Here is a 12,719-nt window from a genome sequence, read left to right on the forward strand (position 1 = left end):
TGGTTGGCGCGTTACTCCCCGCGTGTCTGCCGCCTGAGGTCAGAAGCCAGTCCCTGCGTGGGGGTCCTGGCCACCCCCTCCAGCTGGTGATCCACAGCAGGCTCACCACCCTCCACCCTGCAAGAGGGAATCTTCCAGAACACGCCCTCCTTGTCCATCCTGCCGACCTTCCTGAGCCCGTGTCTTCTTGATGGCTGCACCTCAGCCCACCCGGTCTGTCGGGAGATGAGCAAACAGCACTGTTGGGACGAAGCCGCCGGGACGGCCCCGGGCAGATCCTCAGAGACGCACCTGCTGCCGGGGACTCTGATCCCAGCTGCCAGCTTGTGCCACAAATGACATAAGCAAAACCTGTGGCTACCTTGTCCCCACACAGCCTTGGGGCCAAGAGGACCACAGACGTCTGGGGACATCTGCTGGGGTGAGGAGCTTCTCCAGGCCACATGGCAGGGGCGAGACTGAGGGTGCCAAGGCTCTTTCCCAAAGCCAGGTGAGTTCCCATATCAGCAGCCAGAATGGGGACAGGGCCAGGGCTCTGGTGAGGGGGGTGACACGCACGTCCCAGGCACGAAATTTAAGGGGTTGACCAAAGACTCAGCAATCAAAAGAAGCAAGATTTTACGCAATATTTTAAAAAACCCAATCAGCAAATCACACGAGGCCTGCGGACTGCTCACCTGTTTTTATAAATAAAGTTTCATTACATTAGAACTGGGCTGGGATTAGGCTGAGGCGAGTGAGGCAGAATCGTTCCAGTGCAGGGTTGGACCTTGTCTTTAAATTGTTGGTGTTTTGTTCATCATTCCCTCTTTGCATTGCTTTTGATTTTAAATGTTTCGTTATCATATTTATCTTGATCACTGAGTTTTCTAGCGCCCCTTAGAGTTTCCATCCAAGGTGAGTGCTGCACTCGCCTTGCCGCAACCTGGCCACTAGGGGCGGGAGGGAGGCAGCCCTCCAGCGGGGACACCCAGGGGGTTGCACCGTGAGTCCGGGTGGGGAGGGAGGAGTCCCAAAGGTCTCACTGCACCCAGGTGTGACGCTCGGCACCAGGCATGCAGGCCTAAGGAAGTCCCAGAGAAGAAGAAGAGAATGAGGGTCACAGTGATTTGGAAAATAAACCCTCACGACAGGGTCCGTAGCGCCCAGCGGGCGTGTTGAACTGACATCCCGGAGGCGGTGGGGGCCCTGGGCCCTGGAGCCTGAGCTGGGCAGTTCTCCTGTCTTCACTTGCCCGACACCTGGGAGGTCAGCTTTTGCTGATTCAGGAGAGGAGACGTGCCCGAACCCTTCCGGACTCTCTCAGAATTGTGAAACCAGGTTCATGAACCACACACCATGCATTAATAAAATGCAAACCAAATTCCAAAGTGGTTATCTGCATCTCTTTGTGGTAGGTCCGAATTTCCTGGTTATGAGCTCTGGTGTACCAAAGTGTAACTTCATGTTTATCGTAGCGAGGTGTCTTTCTCTCTGAAGTTCTTGCAAAAAAATCAAATCTAGCCACTGTCTGGTGCTCAGCCAAGTCCAGGCTCTGCTGTCTCCGTGGGGTGGACGTCCACGCACTGCCCCTCTCCCTGGGACTGTCTCTGGGTTGGGGTCATCCAGGAGGCATCTTCTCCTCCCGGGGTCCCAGAATGCCCCTGGGCGGGATCTGCACGCTTCCCCCTGTTCCTGGCACCTTCCCACCTGCCTCTGTCTCCCTCCGTCTCCTATCGTGCGGACATTGGCGCCCAGACCCAGGCGGGGTTTATGCTGTAAGAAACAGAGCAGCGCCCCTCGGCATTCCCACAGAGACCGCAGCACAGCGGTGTTGGAGCAGACCCCTCCGTGGGACGGAGCAAGACCAAACAAGCCCACCCACCACCAAGTGTGCACAGACCCACGTGGACCTTGTCCACACCAGAAAGAGAGCAGGCGGCGCCCTCTGCTGGCTACTGAGAGTGACCTCGGTTCCCCACCAATCCAGGTGCAGGTGCCAGGTGTGCTAAAAATCAAGATCCCCAATCACAGAGCCACGCTCGCTTCCTGACAGCACCCAATGCTGGCAAAGCCCATCTCCTTGAACTTCCCCCGAAGCCCCCGAGGCGAGCCCATCTCCCACCATGAATCCTTTCTGCACCCTCGTGTTTAGATGCCCCTTGGTGTGTGGGGTTTCTCTTTGCTGTGTCCATAAGCCCAACGCTGACTGCACACATGTCCCTGTGGTCTCTGGTGGGACGTTGGCCAGGAATAGCCAAAGTGGCTTCTCTCCCACCTCCAGACCCATCTCCGTGCCCCATCTAGGGCTCAGTGGGGAAGATCGGGGCCCGGGACACATGATCTAAACCAGGGGTCCCCAGTGGAGCTGTCCTGGCACACGGACGCTCGGCACGCTGTGGACGTGTTTCTGAGTGTCGTGTGAACACTCCAGGAAAGCCTGGTGCCCACCTGTGCCAAGGTGTGAGACCAAGAACCCCGATGGTGCTCGAAGCTACCTCTGTGCTGCAGCTACAAACTGACCACCCCTCTCTGCTCATTAAGGGGAAGCATCCTCACAGGAAACTCGTCTTTTCTCGCTCCCCTTCTCCCTGTGGTTGAGTCTAATTCCAGGTGTGGGCTCCATGTCCCCCCCAGAGGTGCCCCCCTGCCTAGCCCAGGTCAGGTCTGGGACGTGCTGGCTGCCTGCCTGGGCTGCGGGTGACGCAGTACTCGGGGGTGGACTGCAGTCCTGGGCACCAGTGACACCACCTGCCGGAGCCTGGTTGCCTTGCCACCTCCTGGGTGGGATCCCCAGGTGGTCAGGGTGAATTTGAAAAATGATTGTGATCCATGGGGTCCAGGAATCATTCTCATGTCAAACACCTTCATCACTGACTCGGAAATGGTGTACATTTCCAGAACCTTCCAGAACCCATGGAATGAGAACTTTGAAGAAGAAGCCAGAACATGTTGAGCTCCCTTGCTGGTGGTGTTTGCGGCTGGTGGAGGGGGAGAGGAGTGCGGGCTTCGCCCCGCGCTGCGCTGTGTGGCTTCCCTGCCCTTGTGCTAGCGATGAAGAGTGTGGCTCCTCCCGCGGGGGCTGGAGAGCTCTGCGTGGCTCCAGAACACGTTGGATATTCTCCTGCGTTCATCGCTCCACCCCGAGAATTCCCCAGCTTTCAATAGCACAGAGAGGGGGATTTTTGCCTCACACTTAGGCACCGATACAGGCTCAGGTGGGCGACAGACACACCCGGGAGCCCCTGTGGAGGAGAAGGGGGACAGGCCTGGTGGCGCCTCTGCACCGAGTGGGCAGGAAGAGCCTCTGGCCACAGCGTGGTTTGGACAAAGTCACCAACACCCATGGAGGGTCCCCAGAGCCAGTGCCCTCTGAGGAGTCCCGGCCTGGCAGACCGCACTGCTCCCCTGGGCTCCTGCCACAGCAGGTGGAGCCCAGAGGCCAGAGGGTCAGAGGCAGAATGTCTGGGCTGCGTGGCTGTCCTTGAAGTCCCCTCGAGGCATGGTGGGAGTGGGGTGGCTCTCGGCAGGGCTGCAGGCCACACCTCCAGGTAGAGGCTTGAACTCTTTCACAGTTTGGATTTGGGCTTCCAGAAAGGCTTCTGTGGCTCGAACTGTCGGTTGTAAGAATGCATGTACGAGGATGTTTTCCAAATTTTCAAATTAAAGCATGGCCTCTCGTACACGACCTCAGGACAAGGGAAAGATTCTGGAACACTCCAACAACGGCGCACCACGCAGCTGCAAAGGCAAGAGTGGCAGCGCTGTGCCTCTGCTCTGGGGCGCCGGCTGCGGTTTGGTGCCAGGGCAGGACAGCCAGCTGTGCGGGAGTGTGGGCAGGTGCCCGTCCCCCTCTGGGCGGGTCAGGGGTTGAGCCAGGTGTTATCTGGTTGTCAACTCGGGTGACCTCACGGGTGTGCCTGGGTGGACTGGGCTGAGGTATTGTGCCTGGAGGACGGGTTGGAGTGTAGGGTAACATCTAGGGACCGAGAAACCTGGCAGGGAGAAGGGTGGGGAGCTCAGGTGGACCGTGAGTACAGAAAGTGCCGCTGTTGTCTCCAGCCGGCTACAGTGCAGGTGTGACGGGCCGGGTGTGCGTGCCAGGTCACCAGGCAGTGGCTTCTCTTGTCACACGCCTTCCTCCGGCTACAGGGACAACAGTCCTGCCCTGCAGGGCCACGCCCAGGTGAGGGACCCAGAGTGCCTGCTGGACTCACGGGGGCCCTGACAGCACAAGGACCCCAGAGCTGAGTCCTGGAGTTTGCACAGCCTCTTGCCCTTAGCACAGTGTCTGGGAGCAGAAGTTTCACAGATCACGAGGACAGACCACCCTCCCCCCCGGCCCCTTCCTGCACGACACGAACCCCGGCTGTGCTGCCAACTCCTGACTCGTCTCCCCCAGGAAGGGAGTTTAATGGAATGGCAGGAGCCCCGGCTCCCCAGCGGGGCCGGCAACGCATGAATTCTGCCGCCACCGCTGACCTGCGCTGTGGCCTTCGGCACGTTGTCTCACTTCTCTGAGCCTCGGTTTCCTCATCTGCAAAATGGGGATGGCAGTGGCTCTCTCCCTCGGATGGTGACCGTTAAATGACATCGCACACCGAAGGGTGGGAGAAGACACTGTGCGACCATGAGCAAGGGCTGGGGCCACAGCGTCGTCACTGTCACTCTTACTCTCTCCCCAACTCATCAGAATCCACCATAACCCTGAAGAGGGAACTGCTCCACCGAGGCTCTAAGGAGAAAATGCCCGATCCCCTGCCAGACCCCAGCCCAACCGCCCCCGCAGGTCCCGGAGCTGGGGCTGTTGAGAGCAGAAAGAAGAGAGAAGTAGAAATCTGAAAATAATGATGCTTTATTTGATTTATGTCACATTTTCATAAATGGCATCTAATTTCAGAAAACAAAGTTCAAGTCTGCAAAAAATGCATGTACAAATCTAAGGCGAGAACTCTACAGAAATATACACGCCGCTCTCGGGCCTGGAAGGTGGAGTTAGAAGCTCCCATCCTAGGGGCCGTGTGGGTTCAGAGTTCCAGTGGAGTGACACGGCAAGGGAACAAGTGCCCCATGGAGCCGATGCTGTCTGTGAATATGTACGTACGTACGTGTGTGTATATGTCAGGTTTATCTACAGCAGGGCAAATCCGTCACAGCGTGCAAGCAGCAGTATTTCCTAAGTCACAGAGCTAAATCACTGTAAATTTGTCCATCCAGCATGATAAAAACAGGTATTATATAATTACCTAGTAGATATACGGATATATGTGCGTTTGCACGCTGATTAAAAAGTTACTTGCATTGACTTTTGCTTTGGAAGGAACGACAAAGGAAAAACATTAAATAGTCCCTCATCAAATAAAAGGTAACAATTCATGACAGATTCAACTAATCAGGTATTGCACCAATATGCCTACAAGGGAAAAAAATACATAAAAACTAGGGTAAGGGGGTGAGCTACACGTATGAATTTTTACACATACATGTTCTGTTGAAAAACTCATCCCCTCGCCCCTTCAGCAGGGGGCACAGGCTGTAAAATGGAAACCCTGCGTAGGGGGGTGGTCTCCTTCATTAGCAATTCGGACGATAGCACGTTTTGCTACCATTTTTATTTGGCAAAGGACTTAACAATGATTTCTTTATGATCAAGCTCAGGAAGCCTGTAGGTCATGGAAAAGGGACCCCCAAGGTACACAATGACAGAAATGTAAAAAATATCAAGGCATTAAAACAAAAGAGCTACCATGGCCACTAAAATATTTGCAGTACAACCAAACCGCGGCACCATTCCAACTACGCGGCATCCTGGGATCTCCAGGGGCCCCCGAATGCGGCGGGGCTCTCGACCCTCAGCCCGTGTGCCCCCCACTTCCTCACGGTGCACGTGGAGGCCTGACGCTGCAGTGAGCAGGAGGGGTGCATTCAGGGCCTCCCGGAGGGGAGACAGTTTGGTGAGTCCCCCGGAAAGGGACGCATCTGCTGTTCCCCCGACGGCAGCACGCTCTCGTTTGGCAAATACTGTTTTCTAGAAGCTCCAGGTACCCATCGTGCACACACAGGGCCCTGCTAGGAGGAAGGGCAGGTGCTGAGTGTGCACTTCGGGGTGTGCACCGCATCTAGGCAGGTGAGGTCAAAGGTGAAGGGTCAACTCCAAGTGCTGGCAGTGAGGGCATCGAAAGCCGCCTTCAAGGGAGGCTCGTCTGGGGCCTGGAGTGCTGGCCCCAAGCAGGCCCCTGCAGGGTCCCACCTCAGTGCTCCCCCTCCATCCCCCCACCCACCTGCCACCATGGCAATGGACTGCACCTGCTATAGGTGACAGCAGGTGGCTTACAAGCATCCGGAGATGAGATCTCGTAACAGCAGTGACCACGAAATCAATGCCACTCCTAACTGTGCACAGTCCAGGGCTGCATTTTAAGTCACACGCAGGGCTTAGGCCAGAGACTCCCAGTGATCGGCCGGGTTCTGTTCATTCAGGGACGACACCCAGAGGGCGGAGCCGCTCTGTTGGGAGAAAACCCCAGCTGGACGTGATGATTTTGAGTTTTGCTAGTTTTTATTTATGTGGGCTCGTGCCTTTCCCAACAGCCAGAAGGCTGTTGCCAAACCAGGGACCGCAGTGCAACAAACCCACACACGCCGGGGCTACGTTCTCGCCTCGGACCCCAAAGGCCTGTGGCCGTGGGAGCAGCTCCCCAGTGAAGGAGGCCCCGGGAGCTGGCTCTGCCTCCACGGCACAGCACGCGCTCAGACGCAGAGCCCCGCCCGCCAGCAGGCCCCGTCCGTGTTGGTGGCGGAACAGAGAGGCTTTTGTGCTTTTACTTCTTTGCTTTCGGAGTCGCAGTGGCCATTCTACCAGCAGAAGCCCCTTTTGCTCCCCCCGCGGCAGTCCCTCACCAGGCCGGAGCGCGGTAGCCGGTGTCACGCCTCGCTCTCTCCTTTCTGACGCCGGGGACTGATCCTGGGAACAGGAGGCAGCGGGGTCCCCAAGCCCGGCCCGTGCGCAGGCACTGCTCACGTCAGCCTCATGCGACGCCGCCCAGGGGAGGCCACAGAACGTGTCTGAGGCATGACTCCCAGCCGGCATGTTCGGAGGCAACATGAAAAACCGAGCTGGGGTGAAACCCTCTGTTTCCCCAGAGATGGACACAGAGACGGGAAGGACATGGAACAGTCAGTGGAAGGTCTAGGCCAACACGGCGAAGGACGAGTGTGTGTGTGTCATCACATCCGCCTGCCCGGGAGGCACGGATTTTAAGGACAGCCCGAATTGAGCTTGCAAGTGAAAACTGGATTGTGCAGTGGGGGTGCAGCGTCCCCCATTTCTTCCCTGCTCTGGTCTCAGGGCAGTTCCCAAAGAACATCGGCCCCGAACGTGGACCTCAGGAGCCCCGGTCTCTGCAGAGGGGATGGTCTCGGAGGGATCTCCTGACGTGAGAAGCCAAGCAAGTGGCCCAGGAAGACCATGACTGCAATGCACGCCGGACCCCGGGGGCCGGGCAGGCCGGAGAGGCAGAGGGCTGGAGAGGGAGGAGCGAGCTGAGCCGTGAGCTGATGTTCACACCGAGGCACCTGCCAATTATGCCCCGCTGTAGGATGGTGGCAGGGGCCATCTGCTCGTGGCTGCTGTGCCCTCACCCAGCCCGGCTCTCTGCTCAGGGTCCGAGAGGTGGGAGGGAAGCCCAGGTGGAAAGCCTGGCCCCAAGCCACCACCGTCCCTCGCAAGTCCTCGCTCCGAGTGGGATTTCCTGGCCGGAGCCTGGGGAGTCCGTGAGCCGACGTAGCGCGTGGGACCTTCTAGGTCTGCTGCTTTCCCCACTGGCCGCTGCCTCTACAGACCTGCGCCTACGGAACAGATTTCCAGCAAAACCAGAGCAATGGACCGGGACATCAGACTGCGGGCCCGGGTCGGGGGGCCACCGCCATGCTGGAGGGGACCGCAGGGAAGGCATGGCCGGCGCCTGCCGCCAGCGAGCGAGCCAGCCCTGGGCACTTTCAAGGCCATGGCAACATTAACAAGGCGAGAAGACGTGGGTGAGATGTCTGTCTGGGGAACGGAGGACAAACAGAGCATTCAGACAGCTGAACACAGAACGTGAATGTCGTCGAGGGAGAGGGTGACTGTTTACAGCCAGGGGTAGACTGGGACAGAAGTAACGAATCGAGCTCTTACAAGACGGGCAACAAGTGTATTCCAAATACAATCTACAAATCAATTGGACTTGGTAAAATTCAAGCAAACCACTTGAAGTATTTGACACTGAATACAGGTAAAAAGTTTTATATAAAATATTTTATTAGCAATCTTTATTCCTTAAAAGTGTCTAACTCTATATTCGTACACTCTGTCCCCCACCCCCAGCTGGGTGCTCTGTTTAATTTCCATCCCGTTCTGACTTGGCCACGGCGGACAGAAGCCTTCGTGGGTCTGACTGCACTTTTACCGTCTGCACCACCGGCGCGGAATGAGAGAATTTTGTCTTTCCTTCTTGGAGTGAATAATGATTGAGGATTAGAGGCTGGTATTCTACTGAGATGAGGGAAATACCACAGAATAATACTATTAGGCACACACCCGGAGCAGGTCAGCGCACATGGGCATTTGTGTGTGCATGTATGCACACATGCATGTATGTAGGTAGACACACACACGCGTGCACACGCACACACCCCGGCCCCTCCAGAGCCCGAGTTGGGGCACACAGTGCTGCGCTGGGAAGCCGGGGCCAGGCAAGGGCGGAGACCAGCGGTCGTCTCTGCTAGTCCCCGGAGACTAGCGGTGAGGCCAGACCCCCAGGCCAGCTAGCGACACCCCTCACGGCACTCAGACCTAAGGCCACTGAGGGCAAGCGGCCACCCTCTCCTCTCAGCCATCTGTTTGGTGACAGAACAAATAACTAAACAAATTAGTCACTAACTAGTATTGCACTTTACGCCTGACAAAGCATTTTCAGGTACATTCAAGCACCACGAACAGGAGGCAGCGCAGCAGAGCAACGGGACAGGGGCTTCGGGTGAGGCAGGGGCTGGATCCCAGCTGCAGCCTCCCTGCCCTGGGCCTTCCCAGCCGCGGCCTCCACTCCTGCACGACGACAGAGCAGAGCCGAGCGGCCACGTGGTCCCCGCCCGCCACACCTGACGGCAAGCCGAGAGAGCCCCCTTCCCTGGGCCCCCGAGCCGGGGCAGCACCAGGCACGCGGCACAGGCCGGCGGGTCGCCCAAGACACCCACCCAGGCAGCACCCGGAACACTCGCTCGCCCACCAAGGCCCGAGGCTCACAGTTCCCTCCTCACGGGAACAACCGAGGGCCAGTTCTGCCTCGTGTGAGTGGCCTGTCCCTGACCTCAGGCTGGGAAAATGACCTTTCGTGGGTTTCCAAGATGAGTTTTTACCTAAAAGCTTTATGTCCCATTTCCTCGTTTCCCCATTTCCACCTCCCCCAGGTGACGTAATCCAACGTGAGCAATTTCGGGACTGTGTAAAATGCTCACACGGTTCCTCTCCTTCCTGGGGACGCTTCCTATGTCACCCCTGCAGGGACCCGTGGAAAGTTTAACTCCAGGTGACATTCAGCGAGCACAGAAGAAAGGAAGGCACGAAACGCCGTGAGTGACGTGGACAAGGACGAAGGCCCGGCCCGGTGCATTCCTGCGGTGGAGCCGCTCCGGAGCCCATGGTGCTCCCCTGTCTCTCCCTACACGTGCCACTTAGAAACGACACTCTTGGACTTCCATTTCCACCTCTGCCGACAACGGGGGAGGCCGCATCTTTTATCTGAGGCTCAGTCCTCCCGATGAGTGGAGAGAGTCAATCAGAGATGACAGGAATATTGGGGTCATTACATTTAGAAATTACTCAAACAAATTAGCCTTGGGGAGTCGGCCTGGATCTAAACTCCACCGAGGGAAAGGAGCACGTCGTCACGCACCTCTGAGCCACCCGATTCAGGAAAGTGACCCGGGCAGCTGCCTGGGTGTTGTCCTGGGTCCCCGGAGGAAGGTGCTTTAGCAAATTGCCCTGACACTGCAGGCAGAGGGAGAAGACGTGGCCGTGCACGGGAGGGCTCGAGCCTTTAAACACGTGACCTACGTGACCTCTCACATGTGTTCCCTCCCAGCCGCCTGGCTGCCACCCCGGCCCCCAAGGCCTGCCGCGTGGCAGGACCCAGCCAGCTCCCCATCCACTGAGGGATAGATGCATCTGTCAACAGTGGAAAGTGGAAATTCAGGGAGCATGGACTCCTGGGAAAGTAATTCCTTCAGGAGGCTTAGTGCTCTCGGAAGCCAGACTTTAAATCTAGGGGAGTCTCGCTTCTGAAATGGCTGGGACGGCAGACACGTCCCTGTCGGGGTCACGAGCCCGCAACGCCAGCGCACGGCGGGAAGGCTCACCGAGGAGACGGGCTCTTTCGGCGCCGGCCTCCCCGGTGCGATTCTAAGGCTCGATCGGGGACTCTCTCCCCTTCCCATTTCCAGCCTATTCCTGTGGGAGGTCTTCGCCGCATGGCATGTCTACAGGCAGATCCATTTTGAAATTAACTGAAGACTTTTTACAAAGGCTACGTTTGACCCTGGTTAAAGCCTTAAGCTGGAAAGCAATGCTGTATTTGTGGAGAACAAACTCAAAATTACATTTTAATATGTATCTCAGTTGTGTTTACTAAAAAAGGTCTGGGAGTGAAAAAGGAATCTCTAAGCAGGTGCAAACTGAATCCACGTGTAAGTAAAATCCAGGCCTTTTCGTTCCCTCCAAGTAGGAAGCAAGAGCTTCGGGGACAGAACCGAGGACCCTCACAGCCTGCCAGAGCCGAGGATGGCCTCGAGCACGGTGCACTGCCACTGTTCACAGACGGGAACTGGTGGCCTAGAAAGGCCAGTGGATTTGCCCACAAAGACACAACCCTCCTGGTCTGTCCTGGGGACCAGCTCGGAGCTCTTTCATCAGGAGACCCTGATTCTAGGACATTCTAGAAGGAGAAGGCAGCTGCACTTCCCTAATGACGGACTTCTTTGGCCAGAATCACCTTCCAGCCTCACAGTCAAACCACCTCAGCCATCTGCCAAGCGCAGGGCAGCCTCGCTGTGAGTTCAAAGGCCCCTTGACCTGCAGACACGCCCACTGCTCCTGCCCTGGGACTGGACTTGTGTGTTTATGTCCTCAGGAACAGGGGGCTCCCAGTACGCGGGGTCCACACAAGCCCAGCATGGAGGTGGTGGTGTAGCTCAGTGGTCACAGAAGCCCTGGGAGACGAAATCACCCACAGCTCTAAATGCATTGCTTGGTCAAGTTACAGAGCCTCCGTGCACTGACGTTTCGCTGACTGCGCGCAAAGCTCTTGCGCTCCAGCGCCCTGTGGTGGCATCTCCCCTCTCCTGCACTTAGTTCACCTGTCACCGGCCGGCTGCATCCGCAGACCCAAACCTCACAGTCAGGCCTGAAATTCCCGAGGCCCAGCTTTTCCAGGCTCCGTGGAGGTAGTTGATGTGATACAGGAGGAGAGGGAAATTGCTTTTTAAAAATCAACACAGTTGATCTAGAAATTTCTTAGGTAAAATTAAGGTGGTCAGAAAGTTAGAAAGAAACAATATATTTTGCTTAAAATAAAAAGCATGTGGAAAATAAAAGACTTTGAAAGAGTTAGCCAATTTCATCTTAACAACTTTTTGCATAACTTTAAAAACATTTCCGCAGGGCTCAGTGCAGAGGGTGCCAAAGTGCTCCCTCAACCGGGCTCTGCGCTGAATCTTTCCCAGGCTCTGTCTGTGCTGGGGCCCGCTCAGTGACCAGCTTAAACCTTCTCAACCTCTAAACAACATGTGTTATTTATCCTGAATAATTCTTCAACAAGTACTAAAAAGGTACATTTTCTTAAAATGAATGAAATTTAAAGACTTTTGGCTTGGAAAGAGACAGACCTTAGAAAGATGAAACTATGAAAAACAACAGTCATAAAATGGAATCTCTCCGTGCCTGGACTTTCTCTCCCAAGACATCTGGCTGCACCGTGACCAGCTGAGAAGCTGCCCACAATTCACCGTCCGGGAAGAACGATGAGGAATTTTACTGAGGAAGCCTCTTGTCACCGGCTGTGACGCAGTTTTAAGCTCTGCCCCAGTTGTGGGATTTTCAATTCCACATGTAAAACCCCCCAGCCTTCCTACGTCCTCCTAGTGACAGCTAGAAAGGGCGATGTGAGAAGACCCAACCCAGCCGGGCGGAGACGGTGAGTACTAGACACCCAGGAACCCAGCGTGGTTCCCGGGGTTGGGTCGCAATAGTCTCTGTGTCACCGGGCACGGCCTTGCCGCCATGATTCTAGAAGTGCCCTCGGCCACAATGTCCACTTTTCCTCTCGCCTGGCGCCGGGCACTTTACCTCTCCGCCCGGATCTTGTACCGCAGGACGAGGTAGGCGATGAGGCGCAGGGAGATGAAGAAGATGCCCAGCACGATGAAGTCCAGGTAGAGCTTGGCGTTCTCCACGTCCAGCTCCCTCAGGATGGCCTCCGACTTCTGGAAGTGGCACGTCTCGTCGATGTCACAGTGCAGGTCTTCCCGGTCCAGGCCGTAGATGGAGAGGATGACCCCTTCGAAGCCGTACCTAGGAGGAAGCCGCGGGTGAGAGGGAGGCCTCGTCCCCAGCCGTGTATCCGCAGGAGTGAGACCGTGTGCCCTCCCGTGACAGACCATGCGCCCTCCCACGACGCGCGGCCCGCCTGTCCTTCCCGCAGACCCTC

The 12,719-nt window shown here is 56.6% G+C and overlaps 1 protein-coding gene across 2 annotated transcripts in view; it reads right to left on the reverse strand.

Moving 5' to 3' along the window:
* Positions 1-11,556: 11,556 nt before the first annotated feature.
* ABCG1 (ATP binding cassette subfamily G member 1) overlaps positions 11,557-12,719 on the reverse strand; it is a 62,381-nt gene continuing 61,218 nt past the window's right edge. For both annotated transcript variants that reach the window (XM_069472261.1, XM_069472260.1), the window contains exon 15: positions 11,557-12,583. In XM_069472261.1, the coding sequence (XP_069328362.1) occupies positions 12,355-12,583 (229 nt within the window). In that variant the 3' untranslated portion in view covers positions 11,557-12,354. The remainder of the gene's footprint in view (positions 12,584-12,719) is intronic.

This window comes from Eulemur rufifrons, chromosome 7 (genome assembly GCF_041146395.1).
Source record: "Eulemur rufifrons isolate Redbay chromosome 7, OSU_ERuf_1, whole genome shotgun sequence".
Classification (NCBI taxonomy): domain Eukaryota; kingdom Metazoa; phylum Chordata; class Mammalia; order Primates; family Lemuridae; genus Eulemur; species Eulemur rufifrons.